General features: G+C 41.2%; 1 protein-coding gene across 3 annotated transcripts; it reads right to left on the bottom strand.

The window, feature by feature from the left end:
• Positions 1–14837: 14837 nt before the first annotated feature.
• Positions 14838–26527, bottom strand: LOC100695795 (somatostatin receptor type 2). 3 transcript variants are annotated; one of them, XM_005447997.4, is made up of 4 exons: positions 26359–26527; positions 22702–23354; positions 21969–22294; positions 14838–20824 (listed from the first exon to the last, which is right to left on the bottom strand). In XM_005447997.4, exons 2-4 carry the CDS (start codon positions 23081–23083, stop codon positions 20393–20395), a joined length of 1140 nt encoding a protein of 379 aa, XP_005448054.1. In that variant the 5' UTR covers positions 23084–23354; positions 26359–26527; the 3' UTR covers positions 14838–20392. The 3 variants fall into 3 exon arrangements, with proteins under 3 accessions (XP_005448054.1, XP_005448053.1, XP_003438730.1); XM_005447996.4 differs by lacking the exon at positions 26359–26527 and adding an exon at positions 25712–26125; XM_003438682.4 differs by lacking the exon at positions 26359–26527 and adding an exon at positions 25190–25599.
• Between the last annotated feature and the right edge of the window lie 496 nt (positions 26528–27023).

The raw sequence follows: 27023 nt of genomic DNA, 5'->3' as shown, positions 1-27023 counted from the left end.
TCTAATCTGCACCAATGTGTTAAATGCAAAATAATGGAGAGAAGTTATCAAAGATTTAAACAAAATCAAAACAAACAAAAAATAACAACAAAAAAAGAAGAAATAGTTTTACAGGAAATGTTTTTGCATTACCAAGGTGGTTCCCATAGAGCTATTAGCCAAAAACGTCCCATATCAGTGATTTACAGTAGATGAGCTAAAGTATCTGAAAGTCATGTCCCTCAGAAAAAGGAAACAAAAATCCAACAAACACCTGACAGGACCAAAGAGATAGACTCTTCAGCTGATCTATCTGCAGTTCACCAAAACCTCTTAATAGAGGGGTGGCTTCTCAAGGAGGAGAAACAGAGGGGAAAAGCCTCAGGTGTGCCAAAATACACAAGAATTGAACTGAAAATCAGTGGCAACAGGTCTGTTGGAGAGATGAGTCCAAATTTGAAACTTGTGGCTAAAATCATCTTCAAGGAAGGAGGTCAGGAAAGACAGCAGTAAGTGTCATGGTTCCATTTTTTCATGGAATTATAAACACAGAAAATTATAGTTAGATTCCGATCCACCATACAATATGATGAAAGTCTCTGATTGGCTATGGTTTCACTCTTCACCATGACAATTCAGTTCAGTTTCATTTCAGTTTTATTTACAGAAAGCCAAATCATAATTTGCCTTAAGGTGCTTAATACTGTTTTTATATAGAGAAAACCCCAATGACAAGTGTGTCATCTGGCTTCATGGATACAGAGCTGGGCATCATCTGCATAGCAGTGAAAATGTATGCTATGCCTTTGAATGATAGTACCTAAAGGAAGCATGTATAATATCAACAAAATGGGTCCTGGTGAAGAACCCTGTGGAACATGTCAATGATCCCAAACATACTGGCCAGATAGAGAAACACACATTACACACTATTAGTCATGGACAAGCCCGGACTTCAACATTATTGAAGCAGTGTGGGATCAAATGGACAGTGAATGGAACAAAAGGCAGGCAACATCCAAAAACTGTCATGGCCTGGGTGTAGGGACCCAGGGCTCATGTATTTTGTATGTTTATTTTTTCGTATGTAGGGTTTTGGTTGTTTTAAATAAATCCACTGTCCTTCACAATAAGAGTCCAGCGTTTGGGTCCTTCTTACCTCAACTCCACGGTCTGCCATTGCAATCATGACAGAATAATCCCGCCATAATGGACCCAGTGTTGCCTCAGAGGACGAGTTGCTCTCCCAGCTCTGGAATTACTGCTGGCTAATCCAAACTGCGAGCCAACACCAGAGACACATACGGGTAGTGTTTTGTGATAACCTCCTGTCATCCACTACCTTTTCTGTGAGCTTTTTGGACATTAAAAAACTCAAATTGTAACCGTCCTGAGAGCAAGCTCCAGCTTTGAGCTGTTTGGTTTGGGCAGTCTGGGCAAGGAGGATTCGGCTGCCCTCCTGGGAGCCCTTGCTGCCTGTTCTTTTTCTGCGTCGACGCACGGTTTTCCCACCGTCGCTTGCTGCTCACTTGTTGGAACCTCCATTCTGGGGGAGACGGCTCCCTCGCCATCGGCATCCCATCACATCTCCACACACTACTGTGGCGTCTGCTGAGTCAGCAGACAAAGGACCGACAGCTCTAGTCACCGCAGTGAGTAAACCGGACTCTGTTGTTTTACTAAATCCTGTCACAGAGGATCAAAATGCAGATGATCAAGAGTGGACAGTTTCCAAACACATGGCCCCACCTTCTCAGAGGAGATGGTGCCCGCACCATCGTCAAACTACAACGCACCTCACTCCTGTGGCTTCAGAAGAATCAGCTGATTCTGGACCAGCAGTGCAAGGCGCCGCAGAGTTACTCAGACTTCGCCATAGTTGTAATTCCACTTGCTTTGAACAGGAAAATAAAGACTGTTTTCCCCACGCTCACTGGCAATGCTAAGCCTGCTAAATGTGGAGAGAGAGAGGTTTTGGCTAACCTGTCCACTGTGGGTTTCTCTGAGTTAGTGGGCTTAGAGACTGTCAGTGGGCCCTGTAGCTACTAACTGTGAATCTGTCATGAGTAACCCAGGCTCCTTTTCATTACCTGTTAATACTGTGTCGATTGATTCCGGGGCAGTGCTTAGTGCAGGGGGGGATGAGAGTTGTTTTTCCGGTGCTCATTCTGAGCCTGGGACTATAGTTATCAGACCTGTTCAGTCTGTTTTTTGTTTTTATGGAGGACACGTCCACTGGCTCTGAGAATATGGATTTTTTCCACTACGCTCCATTTGAGCTTGTGAGCCAAGAAACTATTAGCCTAGTGCCTACTGTTAACTTTGGGACTGTTTTTATGGCAGCTGAATGGACAGTGTTAGAGAGCCCGGCGTCAGAACCCTTTTCCGCCCAGTCACTCAGCCAAAAGACAGTTACTCTCCCCAGGGCTCCCCAGAGAGTGAGTCTGTGATTTTCGTCACCTTTAGACCCCTGCAGATGGCTCAGTCAGCTGCCCAGCCTGTGGCTCAGTCATTTCTTCACCCACCTGTCACCACCATGCCGCCACTGTCAGTTCAGCTGCCTGAGGCTGCCACACCGGCATCATCACAGATGCTCATGGCAGCTTCGCCAACATCATCTCCACCACCTGTGGCTGCCACACCACCATCATCACAGATGCTCATGGCAGCTTCGCCAACATCATCTCCACCACCTGTGGCTGCCACACCACCATCATCACAGATGCTCATGGCAGCTTCGCCAACATCATCTCCACCACCTGCGGCTGCCACACCGGCATCGCCATCACCTCAACCGTCTACAGCTGCCGCCCTGTCTGGGGGACCCGCTCAGCCCGAACCGGGGTGTGTGGGCCGTCTGCTGCGCCTCAGGACGTCACGCCACCTGGTCTTGCCCCGGGCCACAGCCTGCACGTCATGGAGTGTCTGCTGTGCAACGCCGGTGCCACCGGACCCATGGCAGGCTGCCGGCACTGCAACGCTGCCGCCACTGGACCCGCAGCCGGCCACCTGAGCCGCTAAGTTGCTGCCAAGTTGCCGCCCAGCAGAGCTGCTATGTCACCACCACCGGGCCCGTGGCAGGCCACCTAAACTGTTTTGCCACAGTCGCCGCCAACCGGGCCAGCCTCCAGAAATGTCTCACTGTTGCTGCCGGACCCTTGGTATGCCACCTGAAGGATCTCGCCAGCGTCGCCACCCGTTTGGTCGGCCACCTGAACTGTTTTGCCTCCACCATGGAAATCATGGTTTGTGGAACTGTTATTCAACAGCGTCCTATTTAAGCAGGTGGCTGAGCTCCAGTCAGCGCAGGATTACACTACGTCAAACCTGTAAAGTACCTCCATTGATGAGTGTTTGTGAACGACATCGCTACTGTGGGTTTCCTGCTGAGCTGCGTGTGTTTTTGTGTCACCAGGAGACGGGAGCGGAGAGCGTCGTCAGGAGGGGAAGTCATGGAGCTGAATTGGGTTTTGGAGTTGACACCTTTTCACTGTTTATGGACACGTGCACTGTGTGAGATTCACAGAGGAATCACCACGGGAGCCACAGTGCTGGATTTGTACATATTTGTACATTGTTGTTGTAAATAAATCCACTGTCCTTCACAATAAGAGTCCAGTGTTTGGGTCCTACTTACCTCTACTCCACGGTCTGCCATTGCAGTCTGTGAAAAAAACAAGCTTTAATGTCCTCTGAGAATGTCCTTTGATGCTATTGGCTGGTCATGCGAATAGGTCCGTTCAACATTAAACTCTACAGAGCTAAGATTGCCAAGAATTACTCATTGTGAAGAAAGGCCTAAAGAAGAGAATTTGTGTTGCTGTACTGAAGAAAGTTCAAAGTTAACTGACAGTTTGTAGATTCTTATGTGCAGCTTGTATACTACATGCAAATAACACCATTAGCCATGTTTTACATTATATTTATTCTGACATTTACCATTATGCGGTCATCTTGTTAAATAGATGGTTAACAAGATTAAATATTTGTTATTTTTGCTTTGAATAAGCTGTCACATAAAAACATTAAGGGAACCCTCAATCATCGCAGTATAACAAGTCAAGTCAAGTCATCTTTATTTATATAGCACATTTAAAAGACATCAAGTGTCGGCCAAAGTGCTGAACAAAGGGATAATATAATGAAAGAATTAAAATAGAAGGAAAAACATTTTTAAAAAAAGGAATTGTAAGACATGTAAGAGTATATAACATATAATGTACATGCAAATATGCACATACATATACAAAAACTGTACACGTTCACACACAAGCACACATATGTGAACATAATGTATATACACATACAACACCATCCAATAAAATAAGAGACCAAATAAACAAAAATAAAAAGGATATCAAAGAGATCCGAAAGCCTTGGAAAATAAGTAGGTCTTAAGATTCGATTTAAAGACTTCCAAGGATGAAGAAAATTTTATGAAGGGGGGAAGACTATTCCAGAGTCTCGGGGTGGCAATGGAGAAAGCCCTGTCACCTCTAGATTTGAGCTGTGAGCGTGGAACTGATAAAACTATCTGACTGGAGGAGCGCAGAGATCGAGTGGGTAAGTGCAGGCTAAGAAGATCTGAAATGTAACCTGGAGCCAAACCATGGAGAGCTTTAAAAACAAATAGTAAAACCTTAAAATCAATTCTATGTTTAACTGGTAGCCAATGTAGAGATGCGAGTACTGGAGTAATATTCTCTCTCTTTCTAGTACCCGTCAGGAGCCTTGCAGCTGCATTCTGAACAAGTTGCAGGCGTGACAGGCTTGAGTGACAAATGCCTAGATAGAGAGAGTTACAATAGTCAAGATGTGACGATATAAAAGCATGGATAACAGTTTCCAGGTCTTTAGATGACAGAATATTTTTGAGTTTAGAAATGCTCCTGAGTTGGAAAAAACTGCCACGAACAACTGAATTTATTTGCTTGTAACACATTATAAAACATCAGGCATATCATAATAATCCATTGTGAAAGGATTTCAGCTGATTTGGTGCAAGTCAAAGGGACAACAGGTGCACCGGGGAGGCAACAATAAGACCAACCTCCAAGAAAGGAAATAGTTTTGCAGGTGGAGGCCCCCTCCTATCTGATTTTTCAGCTTTCTCTTAGTTTCTTTCACAGCTGGCAGCACGTGATGGTACATGCAAGGCATTGCACGAGTAGTCCAACTCCTCCAGGCGGACACACCCATACATACTACGACCAGAAGTAACTTCAAGCACAGTGTGGATGAGATACCAGGAGACGGGCGGTTATATGAGCATACTTGGACAGGCTGTAGAAAGGCATCAACCCAGCAGCAGGACCGGGGGGAGTGTTATCAGAGCCCTGCAGGATGATCTCCAGTGGGATACTTATGTGTGTATTTCTGACCAGACTGTCCAAAAAAGGCTTATGTAATGTGTTCACCATGGTTTATGCTTCCTAGCTGGACAGATTGAGATCCCTGACGTTTAACTGACTTTGTGTTATACTTTGATATATTATTGCTTCATGTTTACAAAGACCAAGAATAGTTTTAAGTGTAGGTTTTGATTAAATGAAAGCATGCTTTGACATATATGTCTGGTCCTGAGTGTGAATCTGTAGAGCCATGAAAAAGTATTTGTGTTGTTCCTGATTTCTTAATTTTTTAAAATTTTATATATATTTGTCACTCTTAAATGTTACAGATCATTGAACAAATTTTAATATTAGACAAAGATAACCTTGGTAAATACAAAATGCGGTTTTTATATGATGATGTCATTTGTCATGGGAAAAGTTATCCAAGTTTACCTCAACCTGCGTAAAAAAGTAACTGCCCCACACTGGGAAATTACTGCACTGTACTTTCCCAGTGTGGCCCTTTGTGAAACTGAATGTGACACCCCTCATTTAGAGAACTATGAAGCTACGTGTTTTTGGCTAGTATGGTATTACCTGATGATATATCAGTGACATTATCTGAAACTCGAGCCATGTCTGATATGAGCCCTCGGTATGTAAAGGTAAAGTATTTATTAATATCCATGAATAAAGCCAAAAGGATTTATGGATTTAAATACATGCATTTGTTTTGATAAAAAGACTCACAGCAGGCGAGAGGAGATTTCATAAAGAGCAATTTGTTGTTGGGGGTTTGTATTGTTGTAAAAAGCGTGCTGCAGATGGCAAACAACTGGTATGAATTCTGAGAAAGAAAAAGGAGGTTGCTGTGCATTGTGGATCACACCTTTAACCAAATAACCCCTGTTAGAAACCTGAAGTCACCCAAAATAGATTCGCTGCAGGTGGGTAGTCAAATTCTGCAAAGGGAAAAGGAAGCCAGCTCACATGATTAAAACTGAAAACAATGAAAAATAGCCCAAACAGGACTAAATCAGCCTTGGTCTGATTTGCTGAAATATTTCATGCACAACATTTAGAAGTGCTGGGTAGCAAGAAGAGTGAGTTTGGTTCTACATAGAGTGTTACTTTATTAGATATTCACTTGATTTGACTGCTTTTCACTGCTGAAAATGATAGAATATGTCGAGTTGTTGCTCCTGTGAAAGCATGGTGGTGTAATTCTTTGGTGGGCATGATGAAGAGGAAAGATAAATACAGCCTGTAAAAACATCTTTGTTCCCATAAACCACTGGGATGTTTGGTGTTTTAAAGGGAACACGAAAAGCAGCAGACTCTGACCAGCAGATGGAGTCATGCTACAGTATATGAAAGGATAGTCTGCTCTGTGCACGGTCAACAGTAACTTCCAGCCCGGTCTATGTTCTGTTCAACATGGATTGCAGTGGCTTACACGCACCATCTTTTTTCTTTCTTCATGCCACTGGAACACTTTGTTCATCACCTGTAATCCTCTCATGAAGGTGTTGAAATTCTACTCAGGCACAGGTTTGAAGAGGATGAAAGTAGGCTCAGTATGTGATGAAGATAGTATTGACAGGTGTATGAAGATATGTGATCAAAGGATGAGAGCTCATATGTCGAGCAGAGCTCCCCTAAAATGCCTCTTGGACCACCGAACACCCAAGAGGGGCATCTTTGTTAGATCAAATAGACAGCGTTGCACAGTTGCACTCTCACATTTACTTTCTTCAGTGTCGGTGTAGCATCTGTTTTCACTTTACCCATGCTGGGAAACACGATGTTCATTACAGAATAATGGAAAACCCAGACATCATCCTTTGCTTTGACTATGCAGGTGAAAATTACCGTATTTACAACCAAGTGCTATTATGAATACTAGATGGTTAAGATGCAATGTTTCTCTTTTCATGAATTCTTCCTGCAGAGGCTGTTATAATGAACCTACATGTTATATTTGCACTATTTTCTAGGGTGTCTTTGAAAAGTCAAACACACTGTGAAAACCATACAAAACACAACAGAAGTAGAAAAAAAAAGCTAAAACCCAATGGAGATAGAAAAACACTGGCTTATGGTATAAATACCCATTCTCCATTTATCACATTCAGAAGATTTTCAGAAAACTTGACCTCTGACCTTAAGGTCAAGGTCAGAGGTCAAGGTCTCTGAAATTCAAACTCATCTGAAAATCATTCTGGATGCCCCTATGCTATGAATTTGAATATGTAAAATGACTGCATTCACAAAGTTGGGTATTCACGCTGTCCGGCAAGGTGACAACACTACCACATCACCCTTTTACCTCAGTGGTTAAAGGGTGATGTGGTAGTGTTTTTAAAAATATCCTTTCTGACTGATTTTTTTCTTTAGTTTTGCTTTCCACTAGTGTCCTTGTCACTTGTCGCCCATTCAAGTTGGCACAGGTAGTACAACTCCTCCAGGGTGGCACAGCATATTGCCACAAGACTGTTTGCTGTGTCTCCCAGCACAGTCTCATAAGTTTGGAGGAGATGGGCCATTATACAAGGAGAGTTGGACAGGGCATCAACCAGGAAAATGGACCGGTGTCTGCTCCTTTGTGCAAGAAAAGAGAGGAGGAATGCTGCCAGATCACCACAAAATGACCTGCAGTAGCAGTGCAGAGTACATGACCAGTCGCACGTAGTGACAGGAAATTGTCAAATGCCATTTGTGTCTATTTTACTGTGTGTTTTAGTATCTTTTGGCTCATTGTTTTCTACTTAGGAACCCTCACTTTAGCTTCTTTTTTTCCTTCTCTTTGCTCTTGTGGTGTCATCACTGTAAACTACCTACAACACCAAATGGTGAGTCTAGTTAAAGCTAGCAGTTAGCTGGTAAATGCATTAACACATTTGGCCATTGAATGCTTCAATTCAATTCAATTCAATTCAATTCAATTTTATTTATATAGCGCCAAATCACAACAGCAGTCGCCTCAAGGCGCTTTATATTGTACAGTAGATACAGAGAAAAACCCAACAATCATATGACCCCCTATGAGCACTTTGGCGACAGTGGGAAGGAAAAACTCTCTTTTAACAGGAAGAAACCTCCAGCAGAACCAGGCTCAAGGAGGGGCGGGGCCATCTGCTGCGACTGGTTCTCAGAGTTCAGGTAGATAAAAAAAAGAAAGGAAGAAATGCAAAATAAGACTTACTATTGGACTTATTAATCAGAAAAAATGGACAGACACATAACTTGAAAACACAGAATCTAATGGTGAGTCTATCTATTGCTAACATGACTAACATGTGATGTTGAGGTTTTAATAGTGAGGCAGAATTAGTAAAACTGCTGCATGTCTGTTATCACAGCATACCGAATAATATTTCTTTGTTTTATGCTGATTTTGTGTGTGCCCACCTCTTAAACTCATCCACCGCGGTGTTGAATACATCAGAGTACACTGCAGGAGCCTTTGACAGCATTCTGAGCAAAAATAATTCATGCATGAATTATGTAAAATGCTTGTTTGTGAGTATGATTAAAACTAAGCTGAAAGTTGGCTCTTGAACTGTTGATATGTCTAACTACAGGGGAAACTAAGGCCAGAGTGTTCTTTGACTCTTCATATCTAAACAACAAACCTTAACACAGCGATTACTTATAAGAGAATCATGTAAAAGCTTCTTTTAAGAGTCCTTTTATGGAGAACCTGCTTTTCTTAAGTGCTGCATGATGAATGCAGTCACGACAGCTGAATCTTGGTGAAGTTACATTTGGCAGAAGAGAAGAGCACAGAGCTTTGGGTGTGGGAAAACTTGTGATAATTAGACTCAAAAAGCGTGATATAAAACATGCACTTTGTGATTTTACATCACAATTTAATCTATCACAGAAACCCACCAAATTTCCATTTATTTTGTCAGTACCTAATTTTGTGGCGTTTGTGTGATCCGTGCTGCAGGAAGACTTTCTTACCCTGATCTCATCTCGGCCTACTTTAAATTCACATTATGCAACAGAACTTTTCAAAAGATGTACAAGGAATGGTTTGATCGGTCATTTTTCCATCTGGTTATTGAAAAGGTCAGAGAGGCGGGATTATACCCCTCTGAAGCTTTGGCACAGTGCTGACCTATAATAATAAAACCAGGGGAGCATGGTCAGCGCTCACTGACATTTTTTGGATTGGCATTCAAACCTAATTCTCATAAAGCTTTAGCTGACGAGATATGGACATGAAAAATCTCCCTCTACTTTGAGCATTTAATCCTCGTTTCCATCCTCTCACCTGCCGCCACCACAATAAAACACCCCCAAGCACGACATTCATTATAGAATACATTACTTGTTTTTCGGAGTGGAACTGCAGCGCAGCCTGGCACGGCGTTCTGAGTCGTGAGTCATTCGGAGGCGACTCAGGCTGGAGAGAAAATGAGAAGTGATATGAGGGAATGGTGTTGCACGTAGGCTCACTGGTGTGTGGAAGGTAATAGATTGAGCCTCGACTATTTCTTCTTGCCAGGGAATGTCCTCATAACCCCACATGAAACTAAGTAAAACACACATTTTGACCTTGTCACAATAAACCTATTATGAAATAATAAATGAGAAGCTGTAACTTTAAAAAATGCTCAAGTTTCCTAATTGCAATTATGTTCTTGTAGTTTGTTTGGAGTTTGGGGGGATTTTTTTTTGCAATTTTGACCTTGAACAATAGTTCTCTAGGCTTTTAAGGTCTTATAAATTTTCTTTTGGTCAGTTTTGGGTTGATTTTCAGTCAGTGGTGTCGGGGATCTTGTCAAAAGAGATGGAATTATTATATTCGGATTTTGATTTTCCTGTAATACCATCTGGAACACATCAAATTGGACACCATTTCCTTATTCGACATGACAATGATCCCAAACACACTGTCAATACAGTAGAAACGCATACCTGGATAGAAACAATGGAATACTATCAGTCATGGATTGGCCTCCCCAGAGCCAGGACCTGAACTTTACTGAAGCAGTGCGGCATTATTTTAAAAGAGAAGTGAACAAAAAGCAGCAGAGATGTCCTTCAAGAAGCCTGGAGAACTATTCTGAAGTCTACGTATATTCAACTTGGTTTTCTTTGCCTCATATATTGTATTTGAGGCAAATATAAAGAAATGATGGGTGGTTCAAGATGTTTGCAGAGCACTGGATGTCTGACTGTCTAAATTATATGTTAACAGGAAGTAGTAGGATTTTTCTATCAGGACTAGCCCTGTTCATTTGCTCTCCTTTAGAACAATAACAAATCATTTCGCATAAGCTGTTTCAAATGTTACTCTCATGTCACAAAAAATCCCCCCAAACACACAAAAAAGACCAAACCAGCCCTGATACTATAATTGAATGCTAGCTCCCTCTTTACAATTAGTGAAACTTTATGATTCATAACTGGAATCAGAGGATTTTACAGTCTTATTGAGAAAAATACCAAAATTTCCCTTTAAAGATCCACACTAACAGCACTATGAGTTGAAGTACTGACCAACTGCTAATGCATACATGCACACGTGAAAAAGTTCCAACTCAAAAAATGGAATAAAGTTTGAGTTCAGAAAAGATTAACAAACAGTTACAATGAATTTATTTTTAGCAGTCTAGCCAGGGGCAGATTGAAACAATGTGTGAAGCCAGGAACTGGACTCCATCCACTCTGCTCACGCAAACCTATGAGGGGCCGTACAAGCCAAAATTCATTCTTTCACTCTCTCACACACACATTCTTCTTTCACACACATATACTTTCACTCTCACACACATATACTTTCACTCTCACATACATATATTCTTCTGTCAGACACACGTATTGTCACTCGCACATACATATATTTTTCTTTCACATACATATACTTTCACTCTCATATAGTTTTATTTTAATTTTTAGATTTAGATATTTTTATTCTCATGTTTACACATATTTAACACACACATTGCAATATTGTGCTCTCTTATACATGTATTTTAATGTACATATTTACAAATTCTCACTCTAACATACATGCATTTTCATTTATGCATTCCTACATTTTGCTCTCATTTACATGCATTCAGTATGCATTTAATCTCACAAATAATATATGTATGTAACAAGAGAATGCATACATGTCGGAAGAAAATATATGTATGCAAGAGAATAATGTATGTGAATGAAAGAGTATAGTGGAAACGGAAGGAGTTTAATGGAAACGGAAGGCTGGGTGTCTGTACCGCTGTGATTGGCTGAGAAGCACGCGCGGGTCACTTTCAAGTGTCTGACAGCATGGAGGGGGGAGAAGAAACTCGAGTTCTTCAGCAAGCTATCGGGGTGTTAAGAAATATTTTATCATCTCCTGAAACGGTCACATCGTTGTCCTCGTCACTTGATCGAGATGGGACGGGCTCAACTTTGTTTTTTTACGTGCGCTCAGAATAGCGCACATAAAAAACCCAAGAGTTCCCTTAATTATATTCCTGGATGTCCACTACGTGTTTTCCCTCTTTTTTGGCAAATAAATAACATTCAAAATAAAGGCGAAAGGAAATGGAAGATTTAATAACTCTGGAAAAGCTGTCCAGAAAGATTAATTACACAATCACTTAATTCATTTTGAAATACGGTTATTTTCCCTGCTGAGAAGAAGGACTAATGAGCCTGTCAGGCCACATAAAACAATTAGCCTATGCCTTACAGACAGAGAATGAGATGCAAATTTTACACAAATGCAACAAAAAAATCAATATATTCAGTTCAGCTAAGTATCAACTATTTTACACACATTAACTGAATAAGCCCTGACAATGCAAATAAGCTTAAACGGTAAATTACATAGTATTTTTGTGTTAGTGTTTCAGCATACATTTCTTTTATTTTCTACCTCTTACCTCCACCTTTCCTTTGACAGTACTTACTCAACAACTTGTCTAATGTTCAGTAGAATTCAGTTTGATTTATATAGTGGCAGGTCACAAAGGTGACCTCAAGGAAATTCCTATTGTAAGGTAAAGACAGCTAAAATGTTAAAAACGTAGCACCTGATGTGTGGATTGCAGAAGTTCTTATTTTGCCACAGCTCAGGTTGAATATCTCATGCAGGTCCCTAACAGGGAGTTTGACACTAGGACTTGCTATTTAATCTAAAAGATTTCTTATGAAATAAAAATAGAAAAATTAGACCACACAGTTGTCTAAATAATAGAAAAGTAAACATCTGTTTTCATGGCTGTTTTTATTTTTCATGTTTTGTTTTAAATGACTTGTGTAATTTTACTACAATATTTTTTCCTAGCTTTAGCTAGAAGATTTAAACCTAATAAAAGCTCTAATGCTAACATGGACCTCAGTCGAACAGGGATAGAGACCTGTCAGCGACACCATGGCAACGTCGCTACCATCGCTAGAGAAAAATGGTGTGAGTGGTCGCTGTGAAATCAGTAAAGAACCAGCCATGGTGGCCTACAGAGCAGTCAGTGACCCTTGATAATGACTGGTCACTGGGGGAAAATGTGCAATACCTAATGGGTTGAAGAGATATTGTTGCGGGGGTGCTCCTGTTGCTGCATGAAATTGTTGCCAACAGGTTTATAGTGCTACCTAAAAACTGCGTTTCCTCAGAGATTGTATGAAAAATGCTGACTTGTCTGTGTACACATTTACCAACTACTTGACATTTTGTAGTGAAAATGTGAAGAATGTGCTACAGTTGAGACTGTTCATTGGTGAACTCGTTGTTGTTCGTGGTTAGGCGCATTTTTTACTTTCGGTAAAAAAAAAATATCTCAGTTTCCGATTTGTGTCACCATTTTTCAAGTTTGACTTGGTGGGCAATTAGTATTTGCGAACAAGTCGGTGTCTTCCATACAAACTAGATTGATGACAGCAATCTGCTAGCAATGAAAATGTTTTTTGTTGAGTGACTTTACTCAGTGACAGCCAGGAACTTCCAGGAACATATTGCCAAGTGGTCAGTGAATCCCTTTTTTTTGGCCAAGTGATCGGAAATCACGAACTGGTCTCTAGGCTCGTGTGACGGAAGCAGGATTTATGGTCCTGTGAATGTGTCGGTCTGTGTACACGTTTCCATTCAGACGGTAGCGTTTACCCACCCCGTATCTCCTAAAAGTTGCTGTCACTGGAAGCAGATGATGTAAACGTCTGCGACAAATGTTGGAATGTTGGCCAGATTAGAGATGGGAGTGACAGCGCAGATCTGGGAGCTGTGAAAGAAACTTCAAAGATTAAAAAATGCAGTATCAGAAAGCACAGACAGTGCTAATGTTCATAAATCCCTTGAGTATCTGTCATCCGTCACATGACCCAGCCCTTGCAAGTCATGATTATCTGTCAATTTTAAGCTCACATTGCGACATTAACTTGCTAACATTTAGGAAGGCTTATTTACCATGACTGCTATCGCAGAAGAGGACGCTAAGGATAGGGTGAGATGGATGCAGGTAATCGGCTGTGGCGACTCCTGAAAGAAGCAGCGAGAAGATATGAGGAAGCTAATTAGCTTAACATGTTATGGAGATCCTGGTAGTGCTTATTTGCACAAACACAAAGTTCAAAAACATAAAAGAGGAATCATAAATGTTATACCTAGTCAGGCAAATACATATCAAAATACTATCTCTGAAATGCACTAAAATCAATGCTTAAATGTTATATCACAAATGTATTTTTTATTCTCAAATCAATGGTTTAGTGCTTTAAATGTTTATCTTTTTAGAAATACAGCTCATATTTTACAGTTTATAACAGCACTAACAGTAAATGCTGAGTAAATGATTATGGAAATCTCAATACGGTTGGAATCAGACATCCCCCAGACAACAGGAATGTCGTGCCTGATATTAGGGAGGCTTAGGTTGCTCTGGGGTAGCTGCTACTCCCCCTGACATATCCCTTTTAATTCATATGAATTGTGTGGAAAAAAAAATAACCTCACGTGTCCTCTCTCTGTTTTCTCTGAAGGAGTCAGGCTGTAACTGAACAAAAATGTAGGCGATAAGTGGTTTTGTGTTTGGGAGTTCCTCCAGAGACTTTTGAGGGTTGTTGGCGTTCACCAAATTCCACAGAGTATCGTCTGTAACACTGTGTATTCTGCATGATGTGTTCAAAGATCAAGGAAAAACTTGGAGTTCCTCCAAGTTATGCATTCCAGTGGAAGGCCCTTCAAGTTGCATTTCCAGGAACTTCATAGCTAGGCAGTAGTCCACACTAACACATACTCACAGCCAAATGTGCATTCAGGAACTCACAAACACACCAGTTTAACCATGGCCCGCATTTTAATTGCAGAGACAAGGACACTGACCTGTCCATTACAATCATTGATCACGTTATATTCTACAGTATGCAACAACAGAGTCACAAATAAACATCAGCTTTTGACATTAAAGCACACAAACAGAAGCTTTGTACGCTGGGGAGATAGCAGTAAAAGTAATACACACTACATCTCTGTTATGTTTCAGTTACCAACATCTAGAGTACAAAGGCCTTTGGTTGGTTGGTGTCTGGGGAGTAACGGGTGAGAATGAAGTTTTCTTGTACACTGATGTCTTTACATGATTGGGTTCAAGGCACATCGATAAAAGTAACAGCACAGAAATGTACATAATCACGTCTGCACATGGCGGTATCAAGCAGTTTATTACCAGTTCGTGTAGTCAGGATTATAGTGTGATATTCATCCAGACTCTCCTGATTTTAACCTAAAATGACAGAAAATGATGGCCTATTATGAGACTAGGGTGCATGTTTATGCATTTTCTTTCTGTGTATTACCAAAAACGAAAAAAAGCATCACCTAGTAAAGTGTGTAACACTGGTTTTGGTTGGTACTGTGATGCAAAAAGTGGAATATTAAGCCACCATCCCCATGCAGGAACAAACAGAAGATACCATAGATATACTTAATGTTTATAACGAAAGGTGCATCCTGAGGAATGCACTATTAGCCCTTCGCAAATTAACGAGTGTTTCCAAGGAAAGAAACGGCATACAAGAAGCCAGAGGTCTCCCGTGCCTCTGCTTCTGCCTCTCGTCTGTACACTATACAGTGATGGGCACCGGCCTTGAAAGGCAGACTATTGCCCTTTTCACATTAGGTGCTGAATTGTACCCAGCAAGTAACTAGCCAAGATACCTGCTAATTTATTTATTCATTTTTACATTTTTTCGCGAATAAAATGACCTAATTCCAGGTCTTGACTTCACAAAATGACAAAGAAAGCAGCTACTACAAACAGCGTCTCATTCCTCCAGCTCTCCTTTGAGCGCTACATTTACACTGGCTTTGGCACAAACTATCTTCATCAACATCTATTAAACACCACGATGGTCCCGTAAGTACATTTAGCGTGTCCGAGTAGCCGGTGGAAATGGTGTTTTGTGTGTTTTCTTCAGTATGTTTCAGTATATTTCGCCGTTCACTTTAGGTGGGTGTAAAAAGTGCGTCAGCTCACATTTCACTCCACCAGCCGTGAATGTGACTGAAAGACTGAGAAAGAAACAGATAGAAAAACACAGAGAGTTCAAGTAATTAACTCTGGATGATGGGAGAGCAGTTCTCACACTGCAGGCTTGCAGACGCTAAATACCTTAACTGCAGTGGGTGAGGATCTGAAATGAGTTTTTTCACCGCGGTGCACATGTTATTTAGTAAAGCAGAAAAAGGAAAACATACTAAAATATACTGGATGTTTCATTAACGTTCCTGTTTTCTGTTCACTCTTTGATTGCTGTTACATACACAGTCCGGTCACCATCGTCATTTCATGTATTTCTCAAACTATGGTACCAAGGATGTCTGTGTGACAGAGTATGAAACAGGGCTAAAGCACATTAAATCACAGCATGATATGAACTTCCATAAACATGATTCATAGGGTATCTCTGTAATCCTGTTCTGACCTGTTATTGAAGGTGCGACTGACCCTGCTGGAAATACTACCTGCAGCAGTGACAACACAGACAGAATGTCACGACAAATTACTGGGTGTGTTGCCTGCTACAAACTGGGACTTGCCTCTCTGTGTGTGCAGAGCCTCACATTAATATTATTAGGAGTAGCCTCTTCTACCTCATCTGTTTTGATTGCATTGACTGTGGGCTTCCGGCCTGACTGATATACTGGAACCAACTCAATCTGACAGTGGAGCGTGTACCCAGCAATCTTGTTGCTGCTGCAGAGGCTTTGACAAATAGTCTGGGAACCAGGTGTTGTGAAGGTGTCTTGTGGAAGTGGATATGAGTAAAAACATTATAGGTAGAACAGAACAGGATGGCTACTGTGGACGTGGTAAGGGTTTCTAAATTCAGGCTATTGTGAAGGTCTTTTTGCTGAAGCCCATTTTGTTCAAACTGTATAAATGATATTTATATTGGTTGTGTGTTTGCTAGCCAATAGCTGTAAGTAAGTTCAAATTTGACTTTGACTTCCAAATCAAAGAGGCTAAACATATCCTGTAGCCCTTGTGGGTCCATGGCTCCAATCTAAGTGCTGACTTTAGCATGCTAACATCCTCACAATGATAGCAGTTTATTATGCAGAAATTTAGTGAACATTTTTACCCTTTTTACTCTTTGTTAACATCTTGCTAATGTTTCTGACTGAGTTGCAAACTCCAAGGAAAGCTAGCATGCTAACATGCTAAACACAATGTTAAAATGTTAACACACTCGCTAAATATCTGTATAATATAATTGTCAGGATGTCAGCATCAATGAGTGCCTACTTTTCCAAGGGCTTTAGTTCCAGAAGGGAATTTCTCCAGAAAACCTTCATATAAAATGTTTTAAGCCTTGACCCAAGCTGAGCAGCTACCAGGTGAACTGTAACATGAAAATCTGTTTATATAATTACTTTTAATGGTGAAGGAACTACTACATTCCTCAGCGAATATCTTCCAGACTTCCTGAATTTTATCCTTGACATTACTGTAGTCTTTTTGAATAAATTTTGTAATTTGTGTTGTGTGTGTTTGGGGTTAGGGTTTCTTATATTTCATCCTCATTAAGTGTTCGTGGGTTTGAACATTTCCATTACAACACCAACTTTAACCAATCAGAGGCATTGCTGTTTAAATTTTGGACATCTACTTTTGACTGATTCAGTATTATGTAGCTCACGGTCAAAATCCTGATGGAGACTATGAATGGAATTGGCACTTTTCAAAACTCACTGTTTTATTTTGGGCCTTATTCTGGACAGAAAAGTCACATTCATGTTTCCCTTATACCATGCTCTCTATTCAGCTCTGTATGTTCTGGAACACAGACTATCTATCTAAATGTGTATACAGGCGTTTAAACCTGCTGAACCAATGACTTCTTTCCATCTGAACATGGTAAAAGTGCCATTAGTTTTGTAGGTAATTTTGATTTTAAACCACATTATCAAATAGCGTAAATGACAGACCTGACGATGGCAATTGATGTAATCTTAAGGGATCGCCAAAACAGCTTTAAGTCATCAAAGAGGTCTGATCAATTTAGCAAAATAGTAAACTGACAGACCAACACTGCCGAGGCTTGAACCAACCCGCAAGCAACCCAGAGTCTCAAAATATAGAACTAAATATATATAAATGTCCGGTTATAATAGACTTGCTCGCAAATTTAAGCTATAGCTGTCTACTTATTATTTCCACTCTTAATTCAATGCATTAAATGCAATTGAGAGATAGTGAAATACTATTCAAAATATGTTGATTATAATGCTGTTTGCCATATACCGCAACAATAAACTCTAGAGTCCCCCAACAATACTGGTGACTGTGAAGACCAACTACATGTTGGTTTTAACTTTGTTTTGACCTGATATTTTTATATGTGACAGCAATAACTAAACTTGGCAGAACTGTTTGTTGATTTGGACATAAAACTTGAATGTGGCCAGAAATGTGTGACATGTTCCCAGCAGCAGTGTCCTTGATTTTTAAAAGAGGGGCTATTATGCTAATTTCCAGCTCCATGACATGAATTATTCTTGGGGTTTAGCTTTGCGCAGTCAGTTCAAAATTATGTCATACTGAGCCTTTGTGCAGCACCTCATTTCACCCTCTGTCTGAAACAAGCTCTATTGCCAGTTTTCTTCTGATTGGCTGCCCCTCGCAAGCAGAAGGTCTGAAAAGGCGGAGCTTCGTGCTCACAGCAAGAGCTATAAGCCTGAGATGATAATTTTAGGAATATTCTGTCTCACTGACATCCTACAGAGCCGAGCATAGAAAAAACAGATCATGAAGACCAAACGTTTGGATCTTAGATGTTACAAGTCTCATTATTTCAAACTACATGTTTAATATGGACACCCATCACTGCAACAGGAAATCAACAAAAGCACTCCATTTAATATTCCTTAAAAAAGGACTTTACGGAAGTGCAAATGCATCAACTTTTACTAGACTATGCTGCCTCTCGTGGTCGTGTTTCTTATTAACATTTAGCAAACAAGTCCATGACAAATGACTTTTTTTTATGTAATAGACTGTATAAATTGTATGTTTGAGCTATCCTTACATTTATTTATGAAGAAATACATCCAGGCTCTGGAAACTCTGTGTCTTTGACTTTGATTTCAACACATAATGCATTATTTTTTAAGTTGTCTTTTTAGAGTCCCTCTGTATCACTCACCTCTGCACACAGCCACCTTGATCTCTTCCTGTCAGTCATGCTAACGCAGCACGCTTCAGTCTTCAAAGCATTGTCCTCATGTGTGTTGTGTTCTCAGTGCATACACTGCATCCACAAGCTTTAGTTCTTTTTTTTATGTCTCTGCGTCTCCTTATCCATCTCTTCCTCTCTCTCTCTCTCTCTCCTTCCCTGTTCGGTTACATGACACATTTGTCCGCCTTCTGTGAAATTTCGGCATCTTTGCAGGCACACGCTGGCTGAACCAAATGTGAATCTGAGCAGAGCGTTACGACATTGAATTGGGAACTCGTACATTGCCAAAACACAGCACTTTACACTTATGGGGGCTCTTTACAACAGCACAAAGTAATGTAAAGATCAGGATATGGTAAAAATAGTTTTGATGGGACTTTACAAACTCAGCAATACACAACGTAACAGCAGGTTTTTCCTTTAAAATTGTTTTTGATTTCAACACTCATCCACATGTAGAAAGTTTCCCAAGAGGTTGAGAGAAAACCTTTTTCCTATGCACAAAGTCAAACTGTTGTAAGGGAACAAGGTTAGAGACAGACACAGTTTCCCATTCTTTCACTAAATCAATAATCCAGGATGTAATATTCAGAGGTTTGCAGATCTGTAGCTTCTCCCATCTTGATACCAGCTTGAATGGAGAGAAAATAACATCCTTTGTTTGTCGGCTTTGCCGTTTCGTTGCCCCGCTGATCATGTAAGACCAGACTAATCACCTGATATGAATAAAATATGAGCATGAACCTTCAGGTTGTAGACTCAGATTCTTATCTTTGAGGCTCTGGGGAATTACAGAGCTGGCTGTTTTTCACTCAAATGTTTTGCCTACTTCTCTCCATGGTACTTCCACATCCGGAGAAATCGGTGCCTAAAGTTTTTAGCTAATACACACACATACACATTTTAAAAAAGAGAAAAAAATCAGTCAACTAGAGCAAGGATGGTACTCGGTCCCCTCAGACTTCTCTCTGCCATTGGAGTACTATCCAAAATATTTCTTCGTCCTTTCCACCACGCTCCACTTTCACATCCTGCCTCCTCAAGATCATTTCGGGCAACTCCATAAAAGCTTGAAGCTGGCAAGCACAAACAGCGTTCTTATAAATGTTTCATGTCACTTATCTCTGAAAAGCACTTGAGTAAAATACATATTCTTGCTCCGCCTTAGGGTTAATAAGCTCAAGTTGCTTCATTAACCCAATTAACAAGAGTTTTGAGCTTGAGTCAGTGCACTTCCCCTGACCTTTAAAAAGATTAAGAAATTGTTTATTTTTGAATTCGACTTTGCTCATGCGTCAGTGTCCAGGAGCAGTTCTTACATCATCCATTTTCTCATATGTGTTTTAACTTGGGGTTACCACAGTACACTGGCAGCCTGTCAGTCTGTTACTGGCACTCCTTTAAATGCTGGTTTGCAGTTCGCCATTGAGCAGGGTAGGACTGTGAGTGTACAGGTTGGCATTAATAATCGCAGCTTCGTTAATCATCTTGCTCCTGTCTGCCCTGCTGTCGCTGCGCTCTACCTCATCCAGGCCTGCCACCTTTTTCAAGCACAGAACATTCTGAAAGCTCTTCTTGAAGTTGTCTGACAGGAAGGCGTACAAGATGGGGTTGGCGCAGCTGTTAGCGTAGCCGAGCACCACCACGAAGTCGAACGTGCTCTTCACAGCAGAGGTGGGCTTGATGGAGCCGGTGACAGAGGTGACATTGAAAATGTAGAAAGGCAGCCAGCAGAGGACAAACACCGCCACCACGATGGACACCATCCGGGTCACCTTGCGCTCTGAACGCTTACGCTTTGTGGAGCCCACACGCAATCCGGATGACTTCACCTGGCAAAGGGAATGGCTGTCAGTGGCTTAAAAGTTACCAAATAAAAAAGTACAGTGTTTCCATAGAAACTGTTCCTAATATTATCTGGGTTTTTTCCTAGCTGGGCTAGGTAGTCTTTCAGGACTAGCTAGCCAAAATCAAAGTCCTATTATCCTGTTGTAAAAACAACAGTGATCTATGGGTTGATCATAGTGTGTCTACTTACACTTGATAATTTCAGTGCATAAGTGTGTTCACAATCAACCCGATATCACAGCAAAATGTGTAACAGACAGGGCGGTCCACCGTGTCCATTTCACGCTTTGCCTCTCCAAAACGTGAAATTCACACGCATGCAGCAGTTACAGTAAGCTGCAGTAATAACAGACGGACACATTTTATTTCAAGCCAACATTAAAATAATGACAGAAAAGTGTTTAAATAGACATTATTAACATATTTACATGTTACATATTAGCCGGCCAGCTTAATTGATTCTGACGATTAAGGACCCTGGAATGTACTAATAACACTGCACACCCGTTATGCACAATGGCTGCCATCTTGGCAACGAAACAGAAAGGAAGAGACCATTAATCAATTTTCAGCCACTAGCAAAAGGCTGCACTGTCACTGAAAATAGCGAGTTCAGTGCTAACTATCTAGCTAACTACGGGGGAACGTTTTCAGGTTTCAACACTTTATGTGTTGTGGCATTATTTGGTGTTTATGCATGATAAAGTGATTTAGTCATATGTATCTTCAAAAGACTGTAAATATTCCCAAAATGCTGTAGCTGGGAAAAGAGCCAGACTTCCCAAATCCAAATCATGTGGAAATCACTTACTCCACAAAGAAGTATTTAGTATGCATAGTGTCATAAGTGCAAGCATAGGATCAAAGGATCTGGATTAATGTTCTTTTCCTTTATGTATGTACTGCATAATAGGTGAAGCAAAAAATCTATTTAGTTAAAAAAGAAAAGGAGACTGTTATTAGCTTTTTTTATGAGACAGTGGCTATGTTGTTGATTTCTGAGCTGACTCAATGCATTTACATTTCAAACTAATTAAAGTGGACCACCAAAATGTTGAATCTGCAATGTAACCAAATCTTGTTGGATTTTTGTTGTGTAATTTAGCACGTGCAGTTGCAGGCTCTTACCTTGACTATAATGAGCAGGTAGCACATACATATAACTGCCAGCGGCAGGAAGAACCCAATGAAGAAGGTGTAGAATATGAAGGCCGTGTAGTAGACATCCTGAGGCTCCGGCCACACAATGCCACACACTGGAACCTTGTTCAGGCCACTGAAGATCAGAGTTGGCAGGATGACTAACAACGACACACCCCATACTGTGAGGTTAATTAGCTTTGCTACACGGGGTTTCCGCCATTTTGTAGACTTAATAGGGTGAACCACAGCCAGGTATCGATCGATGCTCATTACCATGAGACAGAAGATGCTGGTGAACTGATTGAGAGAGTCTGGGATGGTGTAAAGAATAAGAAAGAGCAGAGGAGTGGAGAAAGGTAGAAGTTGAGTTTAGAGTCAGTAACACTTGATTAAAAACTGCATTTATGCTCCTGTGAGAACCGAGGAAAAAAAAGAACACAACCAGTTTTTGCTTAGCGTACAGACTAGAAACAAGAAATCATGTAAACGCGTCACATTGTATCTAGTTTCATTACCTTTCTTTAGCAAATGGAACGCTTTAACACCAGGTCTGATGTGATTGAGCACCAACTACGTGTTGGCACGACTTCCGTTTTTTAAAACAGTTTTTAATCACATTTTTCAACCAAGATTTGACATTTCAAATGGTTGTTCAAACAGCATCAAAATGTTTGCCGAGTTTCCGCTGTGAACCATTAGCCATATGCTTTACACCCACCTACGCTCATGATCATTCGGCACAGAGCCTCTCCGAAGGGCCAGTGCACCAGCGCCAGCTGCAGGGCGATGAATGGCAGGCTCATCATGCACAGAACATCTGCTACTGCCAGGTTGAGGATGTAAATGTTGGTCACCGTCTTCATTTTGGCGTAACGTAGAATAACATAGATGACCAGGGTGTTACCACACAATCCCACAGCGCATACCATGAAGTAGATGAAGGTAATGACCACTGAGCTGGTCTTGTCCTGGTGATGCTCCTTGTCTTGGGAAATGTTGAAGCCCAGGTCGGAGTCATTCCCTTGGATGTCGTACCAGAAGGGCTCAGGGATGGAATTGTTAGGGGAAGTTGGAAGGAAGGGCAACTGATCCAAGGCCATGACTGCTGAGAGCAATGGGGTCTAATTTCCTAAAGGTTTAAGGGGTTGTCTAATCCAAAAAGGGTACAGTGATGATGGGAAATATTAATGAGTCTAGGGTTCAACTGACATGTTTCAAAGAACTGCTTTTACTACAAAAAGTTTCTAGGATAAAGGTGAGAGCCTGGGGTCCTGGGAATATAAGACTTTGACTTCCAAGGGTGTGGGGCTCTAGGGATTGGGATGACTCAGAAATTTTCACGTAGGAGGAGCATCAATTATCACATCTCAGCTGTAGAGAGACAGTAAAAGAGAAGGATGGGTGGGGAGAGAGACAGCAGAATAGAAAGTAATAAGTTGGGTTGAAGAACAGGGACCATTTCTTTTGACAAATAATAATAATAGTCCTCCAAGATCCATGGCAACAGTTGCAAGGTTACTTTACATAACTGCTTTCACACCTCACCAGAGTATCATGTACAATATTCTCTCTAGAGAATGCTCTAAATAGTATCTCTATATGTTGTGTGTGATTATCCTCAATGCTGCTTATTTCGCTCACAGCAACATTTTTGGCATGCAGCAGCAGAGAGGAGATAGTCAGCACTAAATTGTACATGATGTGCAGTTTCATAAATATAACATTTTTGCCACTTTCTCCTTAATTTGAGACAAAAAGAAAAACAGTAAGGAAACCAAATATGGGACTGGGAATTACCTCAAACATGAAACTGTTTACTTATTGAATAGCCAACATTTGCATTTGCACATTTTTGCTCATATGTCAGGCAAAGGTAGCACAGCTGACAGCAAGAGATCAGGTGGCTGTGTGTTTGAAGGTGAGCGATACAGAGAGACTGGTTATCACTATAGGTTATTATGCCTGTTTCCACTGTTCTACGTTTACATACAGATGCTGAATTTGATGCCTTTTTTTCTTCCTTTCTCACTCAGACCATAAATCCTGTGATGCTACAGGTCGGGGGAGTGTGCTAATGTGTGTTTACCCCCACCTATGCATACATGCAAGAAAAAAAAAGGACGCCTGAGCAAGAGAACGCCAAGGGCACCGGGGAGCTGAAGACAAATGTTTATTCAATTGATCTCGGGGACAAACAGCTCTGACACTGGAGCGGGATCACTCACTCTTCCCCATCCAGTGACAGGTCTGGCTCACCAAGGACAATAGTCCACTTCTTGCTTTCATTATTTACACGAGATGAGCCTGTGTAAGGCTATTTAGATAATCCACTTTGAGTAAACAAGATATATAGTCATAAAAGATTGAACACAAGTATTCAGGAGATGGCAAGTGAAATGCTTACACCTCTGGATCACACTAGACATCATTCCACAAACTGATTTTCTTGCAATTAATTGTTTAAGCCCTTAAAACCTTGCCTCGCCTTCCTCTCATGGACAGCTTAACATGTAGAACTTACTAATTTCAGATTAGTTTCAGTGTAGACCTTCAGTGGAATCCTTTGTTAGACTAATTATTGGTGTCTACACTGTTCTTTCGTGAACATGGACTGTGAATAAAATTTGGAATTTATTCCTGCTTAGTGGTCCTTGTTTTAGCGACACCTGTGGTTACTGGTGGTAACTGCAAGTTCCGGAACGGCGGCCCAAACTGCTAACAAAATATCCCCCCAAACTACTGAACAATACAAAAAACAGTGTTTTAGAAAAATCACGTTTGAAATTAAACACGCCAAACTGATATATTCAGTTGAGAAAAAAGTAAATAAAACAGAAATTCTCTAAAATCAATATTGGCATTTGGAAATAGATGAAGCTCTGTTCGCCACAGTTGCCTGTGAGGATGGAGTGTCAGAGAAAGAGAGATTGTATAGTGTTATTTGCTAGCAGGAGGAGGGATGGGTAATTAGCAGCTTTTTTTGGTACCTCATGTAATTTTATTATAAAGCAGGATAATCACATTTTTAACTTAAGCAGGGGGATTTTGTTTATTAAAATAATTGCAAAAGAAAAAAAATCCAATAAGCTTTGCTTCCCACAAAAAATGCGGGATGGGTGTCAGGTGCTGCGTCTTGGCTCAGCTCTGGCTGTGCGAACAGTGATGCCGAGGAATCGGCAGTGGCACGGCTCAGCCTCACAGCTTACCTGCAAACTGCGCGCCCAACAGGAAACTTTCCATCACATCGGCGCGGAAAACAGCGGCTGAATAATGAGCAGGTTTGGTTTATCGTTCATGTCAGTGACACGGGGATGAAACAGGGCACCGAACCTATGACTTATTAACCGACAGGGATTTTTATTTGCCAAGCAGCCGCTGTCTCTGGATTGCACCTGTTCCAATGATTTTTTGCAAAACTGCCCTACTCATTAAAAAAAATAAAATAAAAAAAAAAATCAGAAACTATACTAGAAATTTTTCTTCAGTTTATTTGAACATTTTCTCTTGCCAAAGACTAAGCAAGTAAAAGTAAGTGAAATTCCTCCATTGTGTGTATGCGCAACTTCATCATAGTCTGAACCTCCCCAAAATACATCAGACTCCCACTAAAGTGCGCACAAGCAAAGCAAAGTCCGCACATGAATGAACATGACTTTTTTTTTTTTAAAGATCATTCTTAAAAATTGGTTCAGTCTCATTCCCCGGCCCCCACCAATTTCATCACTTACTTTTCCACAGAAAAATACCATCCTCATATCACGTCCATAGTGGCAAAAGTGTCCCGAGAACCCGAGAATGAGAAGTCCTGCCGCCCCCGAAGCGGCTCTGACCTACTGGAAAGCTGCATCCCGCCAGCCTCTCCATCCACCTGCTCCTAACTTACGCACGGCGCCGGCGTTCAGTCGCCCTAATCAGAGCTGCTGATCGCGCTACATCTCTCAGGCCATTGTTACCTCCGAGAAATAGTCCACGTTTGTAAAAGGAAAAACTTGAAAAAAAAAAAACATAAGAGAATGAAAAATAAAATAAGGTGGCGCGCGCTCGAGAGTGTGCCTCCAACAGGAAAGTCTTGGCGAGGAGTCAGACAGAGCGGCAGGACGCACGCAGCACCGAATGGAGAGAGTGTTACTGACAGGGAGAGAGAGAGAGAGAGAGACGGGTTGAGTGATAGATCAGCAGCAACGTGTCACTGTGCGTCGGTGTCCTACAATTTGCTGATTTTCATGCACATGAGCTGGCTCTGCTTCTGCTGTCCTTTTGAAAAACCCTGCACAATTCCTCAGCTGCACGCTGGCTTCTGTATCAGTGTGTCTAAGAGGTATATTTAAAAAAAGGAAAATTAATAAAAATTTGGAATATGGAAAATTGCACATACCATTTTGCAGGGAGCTTTTGTTCTCCAGCTGTGTTTCCTTTTGTGATGTGCTCAAGGAAAAGGAAAAATCAACCCCAAGCTGCTCAGGAAAAAAGGGGGTAATCACGCTGTCCCTCCAAATTCATCAGGTTCAAATGAAGTGATCTCAAGTGCTCCACTGTCCCTTTCAGGCGCCCATCACAGGCACCGGTGCACCCCTCTTGTCAGCCAACAGCGATGGCACTCGGATTTGAGCACTGAAGCCAATCCAAGAGCCAATCTTATGTCTTTATATAAAGGGAGCGTTTTCGAGAGAGTGCAGATGGCGGGTATCTTCTGTGACCTCTCTCAGTAGAGAGCTCCGTGAGAAAATGTCCCGCCACTTGTCTCAACATAGCAACACAAAAGTGCAGCTATTATTACTGCTGTCCTATCAAAGATTAATAGTTCTATTTACGTCCAAATTGAGGGACTGGAGCTCCTCAAAGGGGTCACAATGCAAGAAAGTCAGTGGAAGGGGGATTTTTGAGGGGTTCCTGAGGCAGAGATAACCCATCAGTGTATCAGTATACTTTCAGACAGGCTATTGGTTCAAGTGCATGTACTTCAAAGAGTGCTGTATTCTGCTTCACCAAGAATAGCAATAACTCAGCAATATTTACAGTTTATTTTTATATCATTTGTAA

The sequence above is a fragment of the Oreochromis niloticus genome, linkage group LG8, assembly GCF_001858045.2.
Source record: "Oreochromis niloticus isolate F11D_XX linkage group LG8, O_niloticus_UMD_NMBU, whole genome shotgun sequence".
NCBI classification, from domain to species: Eukaryota; Metazoa; Chordata; class Actinopteri; order Cichliformes; family Cichlidae; genus Oreochromis; species Oreochromis niloticus.
The sequence above is the reverse complement of the archived record's forward strand: the minus strand, read 5'-3'. Positions and strand labels throughout refer to the sequence as shown.